The sequence below is a fragment of the Hesperophylax consimilis genome, chromosome 1 (genome assembly GCF_061612785.1).
Source record: "Hesperophylax consimilis isolate HC1 chromosome 1, BYU_Hcon_1.0, whole genome shotgun sequence".
NCBI lineage: Eukaryota > Metazoa > Arthropoda > Insecta > Trichoptera > Limnephilidae > Hesperophylax > Hesperophylax consimilis.
The window spans coordinates 10923009-10948217 of record NC_142836.1 but is presented as its reverse complement, the minus strand read 5'-3'; the positions used below and the strand labels follow the sequence as shown (position 1 = coordinate 10948217).

The window sequence follows — 25209 nt, the reverse complement described above, 5'->3', positions numbered from 1 at the left end:
GAAACTCTGGGCAAAAACGGAAAAAAGATTTCGATATATTCCCCTATTTTAACAAACTGATTGAAATCTTTTACGGCGTGTTTTGTGACTGAGTTTGTTCTACTGGCATTTGCCGACAGACTACATAGAACAACCATGTATCAACAGTGTCTAATTTAATTATTTTTGGCATAATTACGGATCTTTCTTGTACTTAGTATCTTCCGTTATAATAATAATAATTATAAGAGTTATTTTCTTCCTTTTTTGTAACAAATAGAGATACTGATATCTTTACTGGGATCTCCCGTGCTGAGAATTTCATTTACATTTCATTATAATTGAGTAGTAGATATGAATAAAACGAAGTAATTATAATTATATATTTATTAATTATATTATAATTATATATTATTATATTTGTTCTTTTTAAGAAATATTTATAAATATGTTGTTTTTAGTGCAGTTGAGTAGTGTCGGTTAAAGTCTGCATTTGGTATATTTTCAAAAATATTAATATTTGGATTATTTGTATAACCCCGTTTTTGTGCAAAATCACCTTAAGGGCGCTGTACAAATAAATAATACATTTTTACAATGATCAATATTAAGACTAAATATGGACTAGTTAATGAAGTTATTCTATTTTTATCTCCCTATGTTATGTATCCAACTTTTTATTTGTGATTCAAATGTTATAATGTTATACAATAGTATTAGAAGCTTTTTGTCCGAATATTGTATTTGAAGTGGCTTGTTGGGTGTGTTTTTGACTATATACGTGTTAGTTTTTATTTCTTGTGTCATGTGTTTATGGATATAAACAAGTATTGTTTTAGAAAAGAGTTTTGGAAAAGAGAGATTTTAAATTTTTTGGAACAAATTGTCCGCTTTTGTTTATGTAGTTATTTTCAAAACCCATGATTACACCTTCTTTGCTTTAAGTGAACCTTTCACACAGCACCCCTAAATATGCCAAAACTCTGAGGCACAGTACGTTTTCATAGTTAGAGCTACAGTGCATGGATTTCTCTAGAGCAAGTAGCTTATAGAGTTTATAGGATTCTACAAGAGATATCTTTAGTGTATAGATTCGCTCCTCTACGTTCAAGACTGAGGTGGGCCTAATTGGCCTGATGGTTAGGTTTTGAGACCATAACAAAGAGGACGTTGATCTCCAAAAACCTCCCGACCACCTTTAAATTAATTCTCAGAGTATAATAATAAGGTAGGTGCTTGATTTAGTTAAAGCATGTGCTTAGCATCTAATACGCTAAGGACGGGTTATTTCACAGAATTTGAACAAATCATCATATTTCAAAGTTAAAGTTTTATGAAAGTTCTATTCAAGTTCTTTCATCTTTTCAGTTTTGTGAAACAACTAGCCAATAATGATATAATACCAGAACTGTTATAGAACCTTCGTAGAAGTTGAAAATCAACTATTAAATTTGATGAATTGTTCAAATTCTGCGAAACAACCCATCCTAAATGATGAAGTTACCCATTTCATTTAATAACCTTAATATCAACCAGCAGTAGGCTTAACTAGCGTATTTCATATCAATGTGATACCTAGCGTTTATTTATTCCTTCAAATTATTCCCGCGTTGTAATATCCGAGCAACGTATTTCGTACTAAGTGCCAGCCCTTACTTTGCCATACTACTGCGAATCGTAGGAAGCAGAACAAATAACCCGAATAAGGGAACATTACCTACCTAAAAGCATGCGGATGGAACGGTTTGTAGGGTGATTATTCCTGGGGGTGTTGTAATAATGTGGCAGTGGTAGGCAATCCAAGTTACGCTTTCCGGTGTTGGTATTGCAGATACAGTATCGGTTGGCTCTTATACAGTATTGGTTCGCGTTTCACTTCTTGTCGGAATCTAGGACACTTTTCAGAATAAAATTTCTCGTATCTGCTGATTCAATTCTACTGTATGTAATTACTGTAATAGGAATGAAAATTTTTTAAGGTTAAATAATTAAACTAACTATAATTAAATAAAAAAAAATACTAATTTCGGTTGTCGGTGCACGGGTGCATGCATGGTTTGAAATTGTATTCCTGCGTAATGCGTAAAATTATTCAAGTTCTATTCCGATTCGAATTCCTATAAACACACTATTTTTTAATCTTCTAAGCTTGAGGAATTGCATAAATGCTGGTACCAACTACCACATGTATTTCTCATTGCCCAGAATACTTGTGGAGGGAAATAATTATACCGAGTCAGTGGACGTCTTTAATTTATCTCTTAACAAATACAAAAGTTTGTTCCTGAAAGAGTTTAGTTATGTATAGTAAATATTTAATGTATTAATATAAAAAATTTACTTTTCAAATGCAAAATCTCCTTAAAAGGGCGTTAATAAATCGATAAATAAGCCTTTTTCAGCAATATAGTTTGGAACTAAAATCAGCATTGTAGTTTGGAAACTCATCTTAGAAATAAATTAATAAACAAAACTTTAAATTACTAATGTTATTGTATTGAATAAAAAATCTTATTTCATAGCTATGGAATACAAAATACCTTCAGATAACGTTTTTTCAAAGACATGTTTTTTGTAAGAACAGTTTTCTAAAAGTTTGCAGGCCCCTGCCCCTCTTCAAGCCTCGCTGGAGCTTTCTTTCACATACTTAGTGTAATGAGTGACTTCTTAATATTCTTGCCTCCTATCCACAAAGGGATGTCGGATAATATTACATTATCAAATTACCCCCCTGAGAGATGTGGTTGAGCGAAGAAACAAGACCTCCCATTCGATAGTGAAATAGAATTATTCGTCTACAAATTTGTTTACCGTGTTACATAAAACCTCCACAAATTACCGTCTCAAATGAGAGCCTAGAAGTTCGTGTATTGCATAGAGCACTTTCAAGTAAAAACACGGGACCTCGTGTATTACGGTTTTACTAATGGTACGAAGCTTTTAAGTTCATTATCTGACAAGTGCCTTAATATGCAATGATTTCGTTTATTTAATATTAAATATGTGGGGTAGGATTACTGCTTTTAATATATTATAATACAAAAATTATTTTTGTTTGAAATTTTTTTTGGTAGCTAACTTATTCATGATGCACGTTAGTGGTTACAGTTTGCACTCTGGGCCCAATTCAATAAAAATGTATGTCTCATAATAATGTGTTCCTAAGAAACTTGTAATGCAACATAGAATATTTATGAACTAATAATTTATGGATGTTATTTTAAAAGTCATCATAATTTTAACTGAATTGAAAATAAATAAAAAAATGCTAATTACTAAACTTAATTGATGTGTTGGGATAAATATTTTCTCAAATGAACCTAGAGTTAAATTTTATTTGTCAGCGGAAATCTTTTTTTTGACAGTATTTCACTCTAAAAAATGTTTTATTTTCGCAGCATCAATAATATAAGCTTTTTCCTTTTAAAAAATGTTCTATCGACGATTTATGGACGATTTACATTCTCCTGATGTATGGAAGTGAGGCATGGAACTGGCAAAAAAGGATGAAAGTAGATCGAATGCTGTTAAAATGAGATCCCTGAGGCGTATGTGTGGTAAAACCATGTGTGATCGTGTGAGGAATGTGGAGATCCGCAAAGAGTGCAAGGCTGATGTAAGCGTAATGAGTAAGATCAATAAAGGGACGCTTAGATGGTTTGGGCATGTAGAGCAAATGAGCGAAGAAAGGAGTGTAAGGAGAATATACGATGCAAATGTGAATAGTAGCAGAAGTCGGGGACGCCCGAGGAAGACATGGCACGACCAAGTGAATCAGATACTTGAGTCGGGCCATGTCAAGAGTCAGAACAATAGAAGAGTATTATGAATGTGACTGAGGCAAGGAGTGTGTGCCAAGACCGAGTTGTTTGGCGGTCCGTTCTCTCTGCCTACCCCTGCGGGGAAACGGCGTGATGGTTAGTTAGTTAGTTCAAAATAATTTTTTTAATAAAATTTTTACCGAATTGCACGGAATCGGATTTCAGAATCAAACAGTGAAAATACTGTTTTTTTTTTTATTAAAATCAAAAAACGATATTAAAAACGTGTATCGAACAATTGTATGGAGTACAATTTTACAATATTAATGCCTTGAATTCGGAAGTGCTGAGTACTGCCGAGGCACCATATTGTTGTTTTATTTCTTTGCCGATGTTAATATTTTTCACCGTCATAATAACGTATTTAAGTTATTTAATTTTGCGCACCGACCTAATATAAATCACACAGGTAATCATTATCAATTTTTAGGATTATGCAAATTAGTTTAACCAAAAAAAAAAATTATTTCGGACGTAGGTATCTTAACTAACAAACCTTAACGACATTTCACCCCTAATTGAAGGAAAGAACGCCCCATATTTTTGACTTATTACAAAATCCTAGCACCCTTAAAACGTATAACACCTTACACATACTCTTCCATATTTCCACATTTTATCATGGTTAGGTACCATATTGATTTGAGGGATTCTTTATACTATTATGATCTTAAATGATTTTGCCGCACATATGTCTCAAGAGGTTAATTAATGTATTCTAAGTTCAACAAGTATTTGTTAACCTTTTTCACAGTTCCCACTGCAATACATTAGTGATTATAGTAAAATTCAAATATAGACTGCTAGCCTCCTTTATTTTTTTTTCACTAATAATGCGTTCAGTCCTCGAATGCACTTTCATATACACAAACTCATCTGCTTGCTCCCAGAACTTACCATTCACAATTAAATGAGACTGAATTTTTTTGTCATCCGTTTCAAATGCTATTTATCATCTGCTAGGATACTTCTATTCGTAGACTCCAAAAACTAGACATACTTCTAGACATATACATAGTTCAGTACATCATCATCGTTTCTTTTCGTTTATTTTCACGGTGACATTGCACAGTGTTGGTAAAAGCCTTTTGTGATACCACCCCGTAAATCTTATGCAATGCTTTTCTCGCAAAAAGTCGTGATTGCCCGTTTGGTTCTTGATCACTCCATAAACTCACTGATAATATCTTGCTAAGCATTTTTAAAATATAGCTTATCTATGTATTTTGAATACGTGCATTTTGAACCTGGTCTTTAAAATTTGTTTCAACGTTTTTTTCCCCTTCAAAATACTTCGGCTATATGCTAAAAAAATACTAAAATCAGGCAGAAAATCGAAAAACTACCAGATCGTTGGAGTAAACCAAGCAATGGAATAAAATACTACAAGATCGTTAGGAGTAAACCAAGCAGTCGAATAAAATAATATCAGATCGTTAGGAGTAAACCAAGCAGTTGAATAAAATACTACCAGATCGTTAGGAGTAAACCAAGCAGTCGAATAAAATACTACCAGATCGTTAGGAGTAAACCAAGCAGTCAAATAAAATACTAACAGATCGTTAGGAGTAAATCAAGCAATCGAATAAAATACTACCAGATCGTTAGAAGTAAATCAAGCTGTAGAAAATAATAAACATTATTTACTTGTAAAAACACTTCTACTTTTGCACTTAAATCAAATTAATTGGCGTTCTGATTTTCAGATTTATTTAATTCATTATTATTTCATAAAAAAATATTATGGAAAATATAATTTTCTCGTACACGGATTTCAATAGTCAACATATTATTTTTTTTTAAATATAGAACAAGACAAAGAAAATAAAAAGATAACGGTCTTCTTTATCCACTCGACCATTAGTACCCAATTATTATACATACATACTTATTGATCACATATTATACATACTTGTTGATCTCATATTTCAAATTTAGAATTTAGAATATTATCTTGCCACTAATTTTTCCCTGGCAGGTATATTTTAAAAACCTTCAAATAATACCCACTGTTGAATTGGAAACCACAAGTTTCGAACGCATCAATGTTTTATATTTCGGCTTTTAAAAAACGGCTTCAGTTTATTGCTTAATAGTTATAATTATAAGTTAATTGCCCCCACCATTCATTAATCAGGTGAGAATATCGATTAACCACTATCGAGCTCGGTGGGGTGGACGGGAGGCAGTGGAAGGGCGGGTGGAGTTTGAGCGGGTGAGAAACAACAAGCGTCCGGTGCGGGCGGTTCTTGCAACCTTAAATATAATTAACGTCAGTATTGTTCGAGGTACAAACAAGTACTAATCGGAATAATTTTCGTCAACTAACTTCTCCTATTAAAACTCCCACGGTTCTGCAAACATTTAACGTTACTTGTTCCGATTTTATTGAGAATCGAAAACCAAAAGCGATTTGCAGGTAATATACTTTGCGATATTTGTTTTCACGTAAATTATGGAATTGTGCTCAATTTGTTGCGCATTTCTATCTTTCTTGTTTTCAAATTTAACTGATTAAATTCATTGTAAAAATGGGATTTATACACATCAACGCAAGATTTTGTTACATTTATTATCTAAATATAACAAACCAAACATAAAACCAAATGATTTTATTTTATTTATCGATGTACTAGCCTTAATAAATATTTTTTAAATTTACTTTACTGTACCTACCGTTTTTGTGACATATTTTCATTTAACTTATTCGAAATGAAAATCGATTTCGAAGCTAGTTTAATTAATTAAAATGAATTATTATTAGAATCGAGCATTATAAAAATAATTACGAATAGTGTAAGCACGCACAAAACTAAAAAATATATTCTGAGAAATTTCTTCCCGAATGGAAAGCATAATGCTGCATAATTTTAAACGCTCAAAATGCATTGATTATTCCATCTTTATTTAAAAAGGTAAGTACAGTAAAATAAATTTAATGGAAAAATTCGAATATAATACAAAATGACAAAATTTTGCTGGCCTAAAATATTCTCCAGACTTTAAGTCTTTGAAAAAACTTTAATATTCATGTTAAGTACATTCCCAAGTACCTGAATTTTTTCTCATTTTTCAATCGGCTGTAATAATTTTCACGTGACTGAAATTTAACGTTTATTTAACAGATTGAAATGCCGTAGGTACGTACTGCGCGAGAAAAGACGCAGAGAAACACGAAACTCATACAAATGATACGCCATTTCTTCCGAAACAAAGTAACGCGGGAACTCTCAGGGGACAAGAAAGAACACAATTTACTTACAAGATGACAGCCACACTGACAGAAATAACTCATACATACATAAGAAAGCTCTATAATATTTGTGTTCCCGGGGAAACAATTTAAAAGTATTCGCTGTGTCGTTTTGGGAAAACAGATCTTTGAGATGTAGTTTCATTGTTTCTCATACTGGTTGTTATCTAAATTTTCTGGGACAAGCGTGGAGAAATGAGTTTAATTAAAAGACAACAGCCATTTTCGAATCAACTTGCACTATGTATTTATTTACACTGGGTTTTTAATGTTCACCTACGTAGTTACAAACATTCTATTTTAATTTTTCCTTTTATTTTGGCGACTAAACCTAATACTAATAGTTTTTACACACACTACAGATATCAAATCACTAATAAATGTGAAAAAGGTTGTTAAAAATAAATACAACGACACGATGAACTTCATTGTAGAGGTAGACAAGGACATCCGAAGAACTATAATACAAAAAGAAAAAATAAATATCGGATATCAAAGAATTTACGCCGAAGATGCAAACCCGCTGGTACAATGTTTCCATTGCTTACGCTTTGGACACACATCAAGTAGATGCCTTGGGAAAGAAAAGGACGCAGCTAACTGCAGCTATTGTGGAGGCCCTCACACACATACGGCTTGTATTAATATAAGCCAAGCACCCAAATGTCTGAACTGTGAACAACATAACCTAAAAAATAAACTGACATTTCCATCAAATCACTGAGCAAATGAAAAGATTAATTGTAAGTTTTATAAAAAAATGCTTGAAATTGCACACCAAAAAATCGATTATTGAAAATCGTAATGTTTTAATGTTTTCTTCATCAGTGTACGGTACCAAGTTAGTGGAGCCCGCACAAATACTGCAAATTCAATAGGGCACCGGCACACATTGACACCTTGATCTGAGAGTTTTTGCGTGACCGGGTTGTGCCATTTTTGCCGAGCTGCCATGGTGGGAAGGTATTCTAGAAGCCACCGCCTCCAGAATATGTCTGCAAGTTGCTGGCCGATACGCCACTGGCGGCGAAGGCATATTTCCTCTTCCTTTTTGCCAAACATGGACAAGAGGGGACGCTTTCCAGCTGACCCTAGAAGAAAGTGGTTGGGGGTCAAAGGCTCTTCGTCGCGTGGGTCAACTGATATGTGAGTGAGTGGTCTGTTGTTCACTGTGAATTCAGCCTCTGCCAGGGCCGTGAGTAAGGTTTCTTCTCTAGGTGCCCGTTCCTTAAGTGTGGTGCTCAGGGCTCTTTTTACTGACCGTACAAGCCTCTCCCAAGCTCCCCCCATGTGGGGCGTCATTGGAGGTATGAAATGCCACTCAATGCCCTGGGTGGCTATGGCATCAAGCATTCTGGCATCGTGGCTCAATGATACCAGAGCGTCTCTCATCTCTGCATCGGCTCCATGAAAATTTGTTCCGTTGTCGGAGTACATGGCTGCGGGTTGTCCCCTTCGCGCAGTCATCCGCTGTATGGCCATGATGGCTGAGTCTGCGGTCAGTGAGGCGACCAGTTCTAAGTGAATGGCGCGGGTCGAGAGACAAGTGAAGATGGCTCCATATCGTTTTTCCCGATGTCTGCCAACCGTGATCTCCATAGGCCCGAAGTAGTCGAGTCCGCAATGTGTAAATGGGCGGATGTGATGCATCAGTCGAGGTGGTGGTAGCGCCCCCATTAGTGGTGTAGAGGGTTTGCTTCTCCTTATGTGGCAGGTGGGGCAGGCGTGTGCTATCTTCCTGCTTGTAGTGCGCAGACGCAGTACAAAGAAATCGCCCCGCACCTCTGCGACCGTCTTCTCCGTGCTGGGATGGTCCGCCTTCTGGTGGTAGTGGCGAATCAGGAGCTGAGTGTATGGGTGGTCTCCATCCAGGATGACGGGAGTCCGTGCTACACACTTCGTTTTCGCTAGAGCTCGCAGCCGGGTACCCATCCACAGGGCGCCGTCTTGTCCGAAGAAGGGGTTTAATGGGTTCAGACGACTACCAGTCGGCAGCATTTGGCCTTGCTTGAGGGTGGTCATGTCAGTATTGAAGGCGTCCTCCTGAGACCTTTTATCCATCTGTCTTCCGCCTCCTTGATCTCCTCCGCTCGCAGTGGGCCCCCTACAGGTTTGTTAACTTTTATCCGACATTGTTTCACAAAGCGGAAAACCCACGCTGTTGCACGGATCAGCCGTTGCCGTGAGGAAAATCTCTCGATGGATGGTAAGGCTTCCCTTGCAGTTGATAGAAGGCTGACGTAGTGAGGCTTGACCTCTAGTGTCTGGTCGTTGGGCCTTTTGACAGGTGTACGCTCTTTTGGCCACGCACTCTCAGGTAAAATGATAAAGGCCGGGCCGGTAAACCACCTTCCTTTGGGTGATAGGTCGGGCACATCTGAGTCCCTTGTACCGATGTCAGCGGGATTGAGCTTGGTTGGCACCCATCTCCAGTCGAGTATGTTGGTTAACTCATCTATTTCGCCCAGTCTGTTTGCCACGAAGGCATAGTACGTACGTGGGTCAGTTCGTAACCAGCACAATACGGTTGCAGAGTCTGTTCAGAAGTACGTTTGGGATATACGGGCCTGGCTTTCCTTGTGGATGGTCTGGGCTAGTCTTGCCGCGATGAGTCCGGCTTGTAACTCAAGGCGGGGAATGGAGAGGGGCTTCAGTGGCGCCACTTTGCATTTACTGGCCATAAATGTCGCCTGTAGGGATCCATTTACTTCTTCGGTGTAATAGGCGACAGCGCAGCAGGCTTGTTCTGGCGCATCGCAGAAGAGATGTAGGGTCACGCTGTTCTGCTTGAGATGGAGGCAGCGTCTCGGAACTGAAATGTTGTGTGTATTCAACAGGCTCAGCCATTCGGTCCACCTCTGTGTATGTTCAGGGGTAATGGGGTTGTTCCAGCCTATACTCGAGCGCCACACGGCCTGCAGCAGTATCTTCGACCGGATTGTAAGGCAGGAAATGAAGCCTACTGGGTCGAAGATTTTCATTACTATTGAGAGCAGCTGCCTTTTCGTGGGTCGCGTGGCTACTTCTGGGGTGATCGCCTCTTGGAATGAGTACAGGAAGTTATCAGTGGATGGGTCCCAAACTAGTCCAAGCACTCGTTCCGTCTCCGTACCTCCACCGCTGATCCGCACTGTGGAACTGGCCCGGTCTTCTGTGGGAACACCGGCTATGGCAGCTGGACTGTTAGATGCCCAGCTAGTTAGGTGGAATCCTCCTTTCGCGAGGAGGGCGCTCACACCGTGGACGAGTGAGGCAGCCTCCTGACAACTGTCTACCGCATCTAGGTAGTCATCCATGTAGAATTTAGAACGAATGGCTGCTACGGCAGTCGGGTTCTCATATTCGTATTCCCCGGCTACCTTGTTCCGGACGAACTGGGCGCTGCTCGGTAAACAAGTGGCTCCGAACATCATAGATGACATCTGGTAAGTATCAGGTTCGTGTTGGTTCGGTAATCTCCAGAGGTAGAGTTGGGACAGCTGATCTTTGCGCCTTATCTTGATCTGCAGAAACATTTCCTTGATATCTGCGGCAATGGCGATGTTTCCCTCTCGAAAGCGCAGAATATTCCCTAAGAGGGAAGACAGCAGGTCAGGGCCGGTAAGCAGCTGGTCATTAAGGGAGGTCCCTCGGCATCGACTGGCGGCGTCAAACACTATCCTGATCTTCCCTGGCTTATTGGGGTTTTTCACCGCAAAGTGGGGCAGGTACCATTTTCTGGGTGCGGTTGTTGACGCTTCCAGTTTAGACAGCTTCCTGGCGTAGCCTTTGTTGACCAGCTGGCTCATCTTGTCCCTGTAGGCTGCTGCCAGATTTTGATCTGCTGCCAGCTTCTTCTCAAGGGAATGAAGTCGTTTCAGCGCGCACTGCCGGTTGTCAGGCAATGTGGCTTCCGGATTACGCCACAGGAGGCCAGTTTCCCACCTCCCAGTGCGAAGACGCCGGGTAGTCGTGTTCATTAGTGCGATGGCCCTTTGTTCGCTTGCCTGGGTTCTCACCGCGGCAGTTACGCCAAGAGAGTCGACGGCAAAGTTGCATTTTACCAATTCTCTTAGGCGAATATCTGCGGCTGATTCAATTTGTAGTGCCAGCGTCGTAGATTTATTGTCACTGCCAGGCCCGACACCCTCATGGGCGATCCACCCCAGTGCGGTTCGTGACACTATTCACGTAGTGTCATGGTCTTCGCGCACTTCCCGTGAAACGATCAGATGAGCATTGTCTTGCCCTATCGAACGTTTTGGGGTGACAAGGTTTCCCTGGGCCTGTTGTTCTGGCAGGTTGAGGTCGGAGATCGTGTTGGCGATGATGTAGTAGGTGTCACTGCTATCACATCCTCTTATGGTCAGCTTCACTCGGCGGGAGAGTGTGTCAGAGGTGCACATCCCTTTGGCGCCATGGATCCGTATGCCGCGGACTGGGCCGCTCACCCCGATCCGTGTCGCGATGTCAGCGTCGACAAGTGTCACAGTTGAGCCTTTATCGAGGAGCGCGAACACCAAGTATTACTTTCCCGAGTACTCTCTGATGAGAAGTGACTGTTTGTACCAGTTACTTCTCTATTTATTGGACAAAATTATACATTAAATTTCACACATGTTCAATGAGAGTAATTAGCGATCACCCTTATCTCTTCACTGTGTTGAACAAAACAAAAACATTAGTTTTTAAATGTATGGTGGCGCCGAAAATCCATTAATATTAACTATAGCAGTCGCACATTAAGGATGTGGAATAATATTAAAGTATTATATTTATTTTGACGCAGATATCTAAATGGTTTTATCAAAAATATTAAGGACATCGTAAAAACTTGAGATCTTGTTATCTCATAATGACTTTGGCTCTGCACGTCCGATATAATCAGGATGTCATAAAATTGACATTTCTAACTACGTTTTACAAATCCATATTCTTGAAGTTTATTTTGTACTCTATAGTAGTATTTTGCACATAACTCTACAGCAGTATTCTCTTGTATTATTATTGAAACATATCTCTTTTTATATATTCTACTTACACGCCGATATTATTCAAGTTTTTTTTGTATTACTCAATACTAGGTTGTACATAGCTTCTCGGGAAATAGTATCAAATAATACTAAACCCAATAACCATAATATTAAAATATACGAGGATAATACTATTATTACAAACAGTTCGATATTTTTCTTTATAAGATGCACAAAATTAAAATCTATTTTTCAATTTATTTTTTACAAGCCTACAATATTCAAGTATATTTTGTACATCATTATTATTTTGTACATTATTAATAGATGCTATATTTCAACTTCCAACCATTATACTGAATGTTACGAGTATAATATTATATTATATTTTTAAATGGCTTTCAACTATATTGAAAATGATACTGATGTAGAATTTACCCGTGTAAGCCATTTAGAATGTTGGATTCACGCACAAAATATTAATAAATGCAATACTAACCTAACCTGTGTCCAAATAAATATAAGATCACTAAACAAATATTGGGATATTCTTCATGCCTATTTGAAAAACTGTTTGAAAGACATAGATGTAATTATGCTTTGCGAAACTGCAATTAACGAGGAACTTATTAAATTATATGATATTCCAGGATATAAATCGTATTATTATTGCAGAAAAAATAAACAAGGAGGTGGAATATTGCTGTATATAAGGGAACATTTACATTTTAAACAAAAAATAGTTGAAACCATTCACTTTGAAAATGTGTTTGGAATATTGACATTACCTAATAAATGTAATTATTATATTTTAGCAATTTATAGACCACCTAACCTCAATAAAAAGGGATTCTTAAATGAAATTTCTTATTTTTTTTGCAATAATGTAAACTTTAATGATAATATAATATTTTTTGGGGATATTAATCTTAACATACTAAATCAAAGTGATTCAAATATAATAGCTTATGAAAATATACTTACCAGTAATTACTTAACAAAATGTATTAATGATACGACTAGAGAAGCAATCGTTGCTGGTCAAATAACCAAATCCTGTATTGACCACATATATGTTAGATCTAATAAATATAACTTGTCCGCGTGTGTAATTGATTCGAGAATTGCTGATCATTTTATGACGGGACTAAATTTACAATACCATGACGTCAAAAATATTGAACAAAATGAAAAAATCACAACTGTCTCAAAAACGTGTTGATAAAGAAATAAAAAAATATAATCGGAATATTCTTTTGAAAGAAGTGGATTGCGTTACTCTGTATAATAAAATTAAAAATAAATTTAATGAAATCTATGAAAAAAGTACTGTAGTAAAGTCTTATAAACCTCAAATCAGACCTTATCTCATAAATGAATGGATAAATGAAGATTTATTATCAAAAATCAAATTAAAAGATACACTTTACAAAAGATGGAAAAATAATCCTACAAATAAATTTTATGAAAGAGAGTACAAATGTAATCGAAACAAAGTTACAAAATTAATCATTGCATGCAAATTAAAATTCTTCAACTCAAAATTTAAAAACTACTTTGCCGAGTCTAAAAAAAAACGAAATAAACAGATTGTTAGGAAGGAAGAGCAAAAGTAATTGCGACCAAGTAATATCAAACTATTTTTTTAAAAAAGAACAAACGACTGAACAAACATCTAACAATTTTGCAAACTTTTTTTCTGACAATATTAAGCAACTATTACATAAATGTGACAAAAAAGCTTTTCATATTCAAACACATAAACTTCCACACAGCATCCTCTTAGCACAAGCAAAACTTTGTGATATTGAAAAAGTAGTCAGAAGTTTAAAAATAGTCAATCGCAGGGGATAGATAAAATTAGAATGTCTGACATTAAAAAACACTTTAATATCTTAGGACCTATTTTAACTCTATTAATTAATATGATTTTATCGGAGGCAATTATACCTGAAGATCTTAAATGTAGCATAATCCGACCCATCTACAAAGGTGGTAAACACAGTGAAATTGAAAACTATAGACCGATCAGTATTTTACCTGCAATTGAAAAGATCCTAGAAAAATATACATCTGTAAAACTAATAAAGTACCTTGAAAAATTTTCTATTATTGATACCCATCAATATGGTTTCCAAAAAAATAAAAGCACAGATCTACTACTTCAAGAATATTCAAATAAAATTAATAATGATCTTAGCAAAAGAAAACATGTACTCGTATTATTTATTGACAATTCAAAGGCTTTTGATACGATTGATCATAGTAAATTACTTAAAACTCTAGAAAACATTGGAATTACAGGAAACCTACATAAATTATTTGTTAACTACTTTCAAAATAGAAAGATTTGTGTAAAATTTTTTGATCATTTTAGCAAAAATAATATTGTTTTCGCAGGCGTACCACAAGGGTCCATACTAGGCCCTACCTTGTATATAATATATGTTACTGCAATGAAATTTATTTTTTCTCATGTAAAACATTACGTTTATGCTGACGACACTGCATTAGTTATTTCACATGAGGATTTATTAATAGCGAGTACTTTACTGCAAATTGACTTTGTCACTCTTCAAAAATGGTCACATGATGTAGGTTTAATAATCAATGCTAAAAAAACGAAGCTTATGCACATCAGATCTCCTCATAATAACATCACCATAACTCCTAAAATTATTTCTCATGACTTTAATTGCATCCATAACTTTGTAATACAACCATGCTCATGCAAAAATATTGAACTTGTTTCAAAATACGTATATCTAGGCTTAACATATGATTGTAATTTTAAATGGGATATACATATACAAAAAGTGTGCACACGGCTTAGAGCTATAGTGAGCAAACTTTATAGATTGAAGTTTTTTGTTCCACCAAATACCCTTAAAATAGTATACCTATCATTGGCGGAATCCTTAATAAGATACGGAATAACTTCATGGGGACATTCAACAAAAACAAATCTTCTCTCAGTCCAAAATCTACAATATTCTTTGGTAAAATTATTATTAAACAGAACTAAATACGAACAAAGAAATGACGTACCAAAGTCATTACTATACAACTCTGTAAATGTATTATCTGTTCGTGCTTTATTGTGGCTTAAAATTGCGAGTCAGCATACATCTCAATCTGAACATAATAAAATAGTGACACATGTTCATAATACAAGACTAATTGCAAACGACGGACTTTTAGTTCCCAGATACCTGAATAAATATGGTCAAAGAACTCTAGAATACCTCGTTCCAATAATTTACAACCTGTTACCAAACTCAATAAAAAGCTGTGAATTGACTCACAGAAGGAAATGTATGTTAAAAAATTGGTTATGTGAAAGAATTTTTTTGTACTAATGTAATTATGTGTATATTTTATGTACTTGTTAAAATTGTATATGTATTTAAGAAGTAATTGTTGAAAGAACCCGTTGACAAACTGATATCAATCAGTTTAACGGGACTTAATTGTAAAAAATGTATTTTTGAAAGTTAAAAAATAAATAAAAAAAATTGTACATACAAAATACTAATTGAATTTATGTATAGTACCTAATGGTATTTCTACCCTAGTATAATTAATGGTATCATTATACCTAGTGAGGAATAAGAAATACCATTACTATAATTTATGTATGGTATTTTTTATTCTTCACTGGGGTGTCCTGTAAAGTTGTTATTTGATTTATGTATAGTAATGGTATTTCTTAGCCCTCACTAGGGTGTCCTGTCTAAAGTTGTTATTTAATTCTATATTATTTGTCTGCTATGTCGTTTTTATTGCTTTTAATTATTAGAGTTATTTATACACAGTATTATGTAATTAATGTATGATATGATTTTTTTTTTAATATTAACTCCATACAGGAGGCCCTGAAGAAAATAATTTCCCTCAGGGCCTATGTCATCTTTGGGGATGCTGTGTGGAGAGTCTTTTTGTGGAGAAGAAGGAGTGAACATGGGTCTTGAAGACTCCCATGTTGTTCCCATGTGACAAATGTCAACCGTGTACAAATGTTGGGCGCGCGTTTGGCGTGTATCCCGACTACGCACCGGTGCCGAAGGGATCAATGACGCTAGTTCCTCAGAGCATCTTCCATTTTTATACCGATAGAACAAGGACAGCATACCTACCTGACGCCTGTGCTCGAAAGATTGCAGTCCGTTTGTTAAGATTGGGGAATCTATCAAACGGACCGCCCGTTTTATCAAACGGACCTTATTTTATTAAGATATTGCATAATATCTTAATAAAATAAGAAATTTGTAAAAACGAACTCAAATAAATAACACAATTAGTTGATTTTTTTCTGAAACTTTATGAATTATCGATAAAAATGTCTATGTTAACACACCCAATATTTGTATAAAGTCGAAAAATCATAGACCGAAGGCGAAAATAGGCAATATTATTCGAAATATATTCAAGTTAGTATTCCGTGGCCTACAATGGGAATAAGTAGCATTATTTTCTATACAGCTAAGGCATAACGTAGTATGGAGGTGACTGTGAATTATTTGACGTAAACAAACTATTAAGTCAATCTATTGTCATCTAATTTTGACTGTATTAACGTTGAAGTGTTGAAGTATGAACCCTTAAACCTATCGTTAACCGTAATATGTATATATTCATTACGCTTATTTGCTTATTATATTGCACGTTATTCGGGGAATTTGAATAACCCATGATGATATAGAGTTTCTTTTGTTGTACTATGGAAACAATATATTTATAATAATGGTTGGGATTAAAATTACGTCCTCTTATGTACCCCCCTGAGCGCTATTTTCTGATTACCTTCTGAAAGTAATAACAACCAACGAAGAATTTTCTAATAAATTTCGAAATAACCATCAAAAGGTTGTGGGACAATGCGCTTTGAAATCTTTATGGCTTCACAAAAGCTCATTCAGTTGAATCATAAAGCACGTAATTTGATACATCGTTCAATCACATGTTCCAAAGTCCCGAATAAAGGCTTCAAATTCTGCTTTAGAATTTTACCTAAAATGTCACAATACACCAACACAGATCCGCTTCTCATTTGAACGTGCTGGTTTTATATTAAAAATACATAATTTTCGGGCATGTGATGAAAGGCTTTAAATCACAGTGAAAGAAAAACAGATAAACCATAGCTGCAAGAAAATATGCAAATTATTTATGAAAACGGACATGCTAACGACATCTGGCGGAGAAAGAATTGATCCAGCTTGCTTGCAGTAGACTCCTGTAATAGTTGAAATTAAATCAAGGTTCCGGGACGAGAGCAGAGATGTCGTAAAATCGTCTAGGACGACTGGTACTTCCCCTTTTCCTAGGCCTATAAATAAATATTGAATTTTGTCAACCAATAGATCTGAACAAAGAGCTATAAAATTTTGAGTAACCAATCAGTGAGCGGAGGGAGGTGTGTCTACGACGGACAAAGGAATAAACTTCGGATCGGGCAATAAAAAAAGATAATTAATGGCTTCTTCTTTCCCACAGAAATTAGAGGTGAACGCACTTTAGGGTCAACGTCGACTTTCAAGGTGACAAACTCCTGGAAATATTTACAATAACTGAGGCATTTAGGTGATGGCGAACCATTGAAATCGAGTGCTTTGAAGATTTTACAAGTTGAAAAACACACACACGAAAATGCAATGGAAAAACTATAAACGTGATAGTATAAAAAAGGACGGGAAAAGCGAAGGAAAATCACTGGCAGAATTTTCAACTGTAGTACAATTATTTATGATAGAAGGAGGGTGTCATGTTCGATAAAATCGTACTAAAGAGAGGTGAGAGTTTTGGAAACAATGGAAATTAATCGTTATCAATTTAAGATGAAACGGACATATTGGTAAATCAATTTTGAATGAAAATCTCGCAAAAAAAAAAATAGACATTTTAGAAAAGTGCGGCGACCGAATGGAAGGATAATACAAAGATTTTGGACTGCTACGAAGGTTCTAGGAAAATGAAAATTGAGTATTAGAAGAAGACAGTAAAATTAAACATATATCGATAGATTAGATTCAGGAAAAGTAGACATTTTCATGATTATTAGGTTAGATATATATTAGAGTTACCCAATATTACGAAGGGTTCGAAACAAGATAAAAGGTTGGCGGTCTCATGTATGTTTTGAAGGGTAAACAATCGAAATCCGAACATGATTTTTATTTACGTTAAGGTAATAGACGATTAGAAAAGCGATTAACTTTAACGTGGACCTTATGGAAGTATTTAGATTAGTCAAAAGAGATTAACATTAATAGGTTTGAAATTAAACTAAATTTACGAGTCTGGTACCAAAATTTTAAACGTAAACAGGTGTCCAGACATATAATTTATGTGAAATCTTGTAAGTGAGGGATGGAGGATGGGGCGGAGATTGGATCAGGCAATAAAAGTGACAGATATCCCAGAGTCAAATTAGGTATATCTCCCATAGAAGTGTGGAAAACTATATATTAATTAATAATAGATGAAGTATGAAATTTTCCTGGAGACCACACACGTCGGGAAAAGTGGAGAAAAGATAAAAGAAAGGGTAAAGAATGAAGATAAAGAATAATCCAAGTGGAGAAAAGTGATACAATTCAAATTTATCCGTGAAATAAATAAATACGACTTGGAAAATAATTAATTATAGAGTTATGAGAAATAACATAAGAAAAAAAAGAAGAAATTGTGCAAGAAAACGTCGCGGATAAAAGAAAATCCAAGAAGATAAGGAAAAATTCAAATCTGCGGCATTAAGAGAGAAAGTACTGGTGAAAATGGAAAAGCCCATATAAGGGACAATAAAATTGAGTAGAATTTAGACGAATCGAAATTCAAAAATGCGTAGTAAAGATTTCAGCATGGATTTAAACAATTTCGCACGAGATGCATAAAATTGAGATCTATATATATGTTATTGAGGATGGACCTATCGCGAATTGAGAAAAAAAAGGAACACAAAATCATGAGATCTTAACTACATTTTTGTATGAACAGAGGACAAAGGGAGCTTGGGCGATTAACGCAGACTTACCCGATTCGGACCCTATCGACTTAGATTTGTGAGATAAAAACTAACTACCGCCCAGAGCCGGAAAGCAGAACATCTTATGGAAGCAGAATCGATATTGATGAGAGGGATGTTCGGATTTACGAGTTGATAGGAGATAGAATTAAGCATCAAGAGAAATTCAGATACGTCTTTTGGAACCTGAGAGGGGTATAAAAGATGGAACTCATCAGTCAGGAGGCAGTCGCGCCGAGGGTTTGAAAAGTTGTTACATGGCAGTACTACGTCTATTGGTAAAATTCTAGTGAAATAATCTAAGTGTTAAATTCTGAACAAGTACCTGGACTTAGAAAGTTTTGTAAAAAGTCTTAAATTCAGTTTCTAAATTCTGAAAACCCCACCAGTGAAGTTTTGTTAAATCAGTTTAATTTGGTTAAACAGTGAAAATAAATATAATTTAAACTCAGTGCTTAAAAGTGTTAAGTGAAGTGCAAAAAGTGAATTGTGAATTAATTAAAAATTTAAAAATAATTATTTCATTCAAAGTGAAAACATTCAAATTAAATTTAAGAGTTTGTTATCGTTAATCTAAAGTAAACGTGATCGCGTATTGATATTTAAAAATAGATTATAATTTAACGTCAATTTGGTTAAAAAATAATAATAATAGTAATAAATACTTCATCTTAGGTTAAAAGAAACACAAAAACAAAAAAAAAGGATTCGATAATAATAAACGTTTAAATCTTTGTTCTAAAATTAACAGTTAGAAAAAAATTTAATTTATTAATAGTCGAGTAAATTAAAAGTTTGCACAATTTGGAATAAATTTTCTTATCAATTTAGATAAAAAGAAATTTAGAATTAATAAATTGTTCAATTAAAATCCATCGTGCGTATAGCGACAGTGTTAAAAGTGGTTGTCGTTTTAACCGGAATTTTAATCATCAGTCTATCATTTCGAAAAAAGTATTTTAACAGTTATCATTCAAAAGCTTAAACTAGAAAAGTGTTATTAAATCAACGGGTTTTCTGAATTAGGATTTCGTTCGGAAGAAAAATTAAATATCAGCTAATTTATACGATTCAAGCGAGAATAAAAAATTAAATAGGAATAAATAGTCGAAAAGATTTATTTTGAAATTAGTTGAAAAATACAATTAATTAGGTAGGATTTCTTCATCAAGGTTGTTGTGTACTACCCGACCGGAAATACCTTGACGTGGGTGAGTTTTCCTTTTATAAATAATTTTCAGGTCCCAGGAGACACAGAAGGGCTGTGAAGTGGAAGTATATCAATTGAATATTAAATTAAAACAACAAAACAAAGAATTACACATTAATATATGTATGTTGTATATTTGTATATATATTTATAAATATAAAATAAAATATTGTATATAAAGAATATATATATGAGTAATGTAATTATATATATGTATTTTATTTATTAATCGAAACATCGAAATGGTAGCGATTTTAATACCTACCCGAGGACATATCTATATTATTGAAAAGGAAAATATGTATTTATTAATATTCCAGACTATGTAGAATCATATATTTTATATTTATTTATTAATATATGTACTCTTAGTTAACATATTTTGATAATCGAGATATGTGTACTTATATATGTATATTTATTCTTCAATTAAACCTAGTAAATTTACTAAATTCGGGAAATTAAATAAATAGTTTAACTTCTATAAAGGATTTAAAAATATTTTAATAAATAGTGCGCAATAAAAGTAAAGAGGCACAAATGACTTCTAAGGAATTTTAAAATAAACAAATCTCACATTTAGGTTAGTGTGTCAGGAGATGTTTATATTATTTGTTTACAAATAAAGAGCTCACTGGAGAATTGGGTCAACCGCATAGTTTGGAAACGACCTTGGCCATAATTAGTTAGTCACAAAGGATTTTATTAATTACCCGAAACAGCTGGAAGATGCGTGTTCTCAAATACTTATCAACCACAAACGACAATTGAAAAATCACGGGTTAGCCAGATTTATATCGAAATATTACATGAAACATTTAAATATCATTGATTAGATAGTCGCATAGATTTTTATTAGTTATCTGAACCAGCTGGAAGCTGCGTGCGCTCAAATACCTATCAATCACAAACGACAATTGAAAAATCACGGGTTAGGAAGATTTATACCGAATAATTATACGAAACATTTGAATATTATTGATTGGGTGCTCATACAAAACCCCATCAGTTGCCTGAGATATTTGAGGGTCGAGTACTCTCTAATGTGGCAATCAACTACTTGAAACAATTGGAAAATCACGGGATAGGATGAACAAAAATTAATGTTGAACCCTGGAGGTAAAATTTAAAACAAATACAGTTCATCAATAGGAGGCAGTGGTCGCTCCTATAACAAGACCATTAACCAAATCCAATAGAGATGGCGATTCTCTTAAATAAAAACGTCAAAACCAAACAAACAAAAGCCTGGAGTTCGATAGCTCTCCAAAACAAACTATCAAATATGATCTTATTTTACTAGTATTTATTAGTATCACCTTATTAGTACGTATATATTCGGTTACCAGACCTAGAGCTTCGCAGAGTTCTTGGCGCGAGATCCGAGCTCGGGATGCGAGGTAGATAGCCTCGTATTGCGAGTTATAAGCCTTTCCCAAACTGTATGTATACATATATTTATTCGTATGTACTGTTTACTGGAGGATGCGGACCTGCATACAGCTTGCATTTTAGGTCTAATAGACCACTATCGCATCTTCTCTTAAACGTGGAATGAGGATTCACGACCCGTAAGTCCACACAAGCCGTGAGTATATGATTGTATGTAGGACGAAACCGGTTCGCCCTAAGTAAATTGTAGTCCAAGGAGGTGTCGGAATTTGGGGGTATCGGGACCCGGGGGGAAACTTGAATGCAGTACATGATGACGTGGAAGGCTTTTTGGGACACGATAACTTAGGTATCAATCAAAGAGCCGTGTCAAAGGATTGTGCAAATTTCTAGTCCACTCCCGATCATCTCGTTTACTTGATGGAGGATTGGAGCCAAATTATGCCAGCAAATGGGCTATTCCGAGTTCGTCAAATATGCAATTAACTAATTACATTAACCTACTAAATCAATCTTTACATGTACCTTATAGCAGCAGAATCATAAAGGAGTGGTGCCACACAGACACAAAAGTTCACCAAAATCAAATTTACTAACAATTAACCATTTGAGTTATATTAAATTACCTGTCCAAATAAACATGTATAATATCTTTTATCAGCGTTTAACTACGATTTTGTTAGGGTGCAGGAAATCAGAATAATTACAATAGGAAAGTTAGCTCATTCAGAAAATTCATTTAAGTCTAGGTTTGCAATAGAAAGACTAATTCAACTTTGAACTCAACACCTCGATCAGAACCAAGGGGGTTACCACAAAAATGAAAGTAATTAAAATCCTATATCATAAATCAAAAAAATTACACAACGTTTGATGGAATTTAATTACAATATAAATACGGGTATATTTGCGTTCAAGATCGTAAATAACGTATTAATTAGTTAAGTACATATGTCTATAAAGATATATAGTACAAGAGAGCTTTAAGTAGCTTTCTGTAGATATCAAAGAAGAGGGTCCAATTTTCATGGAGGCTTATGTGTTGTAGGGGAGGAATTTTCCATCCCTGCGAACACATATGCAAAGCCTTAGAAAAAAAAAAAAATTTAAACATCGGTCATAGCCAAGAGAGAAGAAAATTTTATATTGTTTTAAACAAAAAAAAGAAATATATAAAATTACTCTCACACCCTAATGAAGGTGAAACATTACAACTGAATAGCCGTGTCCAGGAGGTTCAGGTTTTATAAGTCTTTGAGAGAAAAAAAAAACAAAGTTATTGGTCAACCTATTGCAAAAACGGAGAAAATAATAATAATAAATAGGACGAAATTAATTAAAGAGTTAACAAAAAGAAAAAAATTTTATCAGAAAAGCGCGACATTACATAAATATACAGTAAAATTTAAAAATAATAATAGATTAACGTAAACAAACAATAAATCCAAAAAGAAAGTGTTAACGAATAAATCTTATAATACAAAAAGTGTCCTTATAAATAAAAATGTGTTAATTCAAATGACCGTGAACTTTAGAGTCAATCAAAATACCTTTCATACGATAATATAAACAATATGAAAGAAGTAGGTTAATGATGTCATTCACTCGAGAGGAATGCGTTCCGTAAACAAAAACATTGTTTATGTTTTGGGTTCATCGAACAAATCGGAATGTTGATATAAAGCAAGTTTAATAATCAGACAAACCCGAAAAACATCGAACTTATTGGGACAACAAAGAACATCTAAAAATTGATAAGATAAACATCGAGATTTTAAAAGTCGGAAACATCGTTGAATAATACGTATCACTCCGAGGAACAAAAAAAATAAATAACAAACGTCGAGATTAAATAAACAATGACACAAAACGAGATAGCTGGAACAAATATAACATAAACATTGCATTCGGATATCGTGGAGTATTAACGTAAACAATTATTGTTTATCTTATATCCGAAAATACAGACCAGCGGCGGTCTGTGGAAATTTAACAAATTATTCACAAAGTCAGGAAAAGATATTATTATTTCATCGCTAGACATTCGACAGAATTATTAGAAGGATAGAAAGGTTTAGACAAATTAAAATTGATTAATGTTTTGCAACACCCAATGTACCTTACTAGATATCATTGGTTTTGCAAAAATAATGATTACGAAAAATATAAAATTGATTAATATCAATTGATAAACAAAAAAAAAAAAATATGTTTTTTGATTAACATTAATATCATTATAAAACAAAAGAAAAACAATTCTTTTGAGATGTTGGGGTGTAATCTATTATGATCATGTTGTAACATAATAAATAGCGGAAATATTACACCCATATCATGTGATAGATAGATCTATAATAACAATAATATCAAAATAGAAAAGTGTAATTGTATTACATCATAGTTAATCATTAGGACCACGTGTTAGATTCAAATGGTCGCGCTACGTGCCGCCAATGTAGATACTTGTTGTCAGGATCACAAATCTCGATAATCGGCAGAGACATTAATGAGGGTGAAACATTTGATGTTTTGTTTTGTGAGGTAAGATTAATCTTACATAATATAATTTACCATATAAACGGGTAAGTTGAAATAACGTAAGATTTACTCATGATAATTTTGTTGACATTCGGATCAGGTTGTTGACTATTAAAACATATTTTAAGACACAGAGAACCCAGTCAATGGATTCGATAAAGAATTCAAGTATAGGCCAAACAAATAAACGTTGTTTTGAAAAGACAAAGTGTTAGTTGAGAATTCGAGTTTCAATTTCAAAGAAAAAAAAAACAATTCAGAGTTGGCTCGAGATTTTAATGTCGTTGACGAATGTTTATGATGGGATATATATATATGTGTATATATATACCTATTGAAAAGAAATTCATGTTAGGTATTGAAAAAAATCATGTTAGGTATTTCAAAAAAAATCATAATAGAATTTGCAAATTTTGCAAATTGAATATAGATTTGAACTCAACAATAAATCAATATGGCGGAGAAAAGAAAAATCGATGACGCGAAGGTAAGCACCGAGACAGTTCCTATAGTTGATGAACTAAGAGAAATATTCAAACGATCGCGAAAAAGTTCGTTACAAGTCGAGAATTTGAAGGCACCTGAAAATATGGGTCAGTCAGAGGGGGAGGCTAGAACATATTCGGATATCAAACAAGACGAGGGTATACAAGAGAGTGATGTGAAAATCATAAACGAACTTGAAATTTTACAGGAACAGCCAGGTGACAAAACACAGAAAAAATCTAGAGAAAAAAAAAAAAAAAAAACAAAAAAAAAAAAGAAAAACGAGAAAATTGAAAAAAAAAAAAATAGAATAAGAAAGGCAACATATATATAAATAATTAAGGAAGTTAAAATAGGAATATTAAGGTTGTCGCTTAGTAAGGAAAAAATATAGATACATAAGCCGGTAACACTCGGAAGAGCTAAGAAAATGGTGGGAAAACGTGGAATGGGGAGGCAAACAGAAGCTTTAGTGACGGCAATCGAGGAAAATGCTACAGCTGGGACGTCAGCAGTGAACATCGGAGATATTACTACAATAATTCAAGCAGCTT

General features: G+C 34.6%; 3 protein-coding genes across 3 annotated transcripts in view; 1 reads left to right on the top strand and 2 right to left on the bottom strand.

Annotated features, from left to right (window-relative positions):
* Shaw (potassium voltage-gated channel shaker cognate w) overlaps positions 1-25209 on the top strand; it is a 502823-nt gene that overhangs the window by 146237 nt on the left and 331377 nt on the right. The window lies entirely within an intron of this gene.
* On the bottom strand, positions 5951-9114 carry LOC149426276 (uncharacterized). The gene is made up of 2 exons (XM_089635466.1): positions 7997-9114; positions 5951-6056 (listed from the first exon to the last, which is right to left on the bottom strand). The coding sequence occupies exons 1-2, from the start codon at positions 9112-9114 to the stop codon at positions 5951-5953; spliced, it is 1224 nt and encodes a 407-aa protein (XP_089491592.1).
* Positions 9594-11012, bottom strand: LOC149426275 (uncharacterized). The gene has a single exon (XM_089635456.1). The coding sequence runs from the start codon at positions 11010-11012 to the stop codon at positions 9594-9596; it is 1419 nt and encodes a 472-aa protein (XP_089491582.1).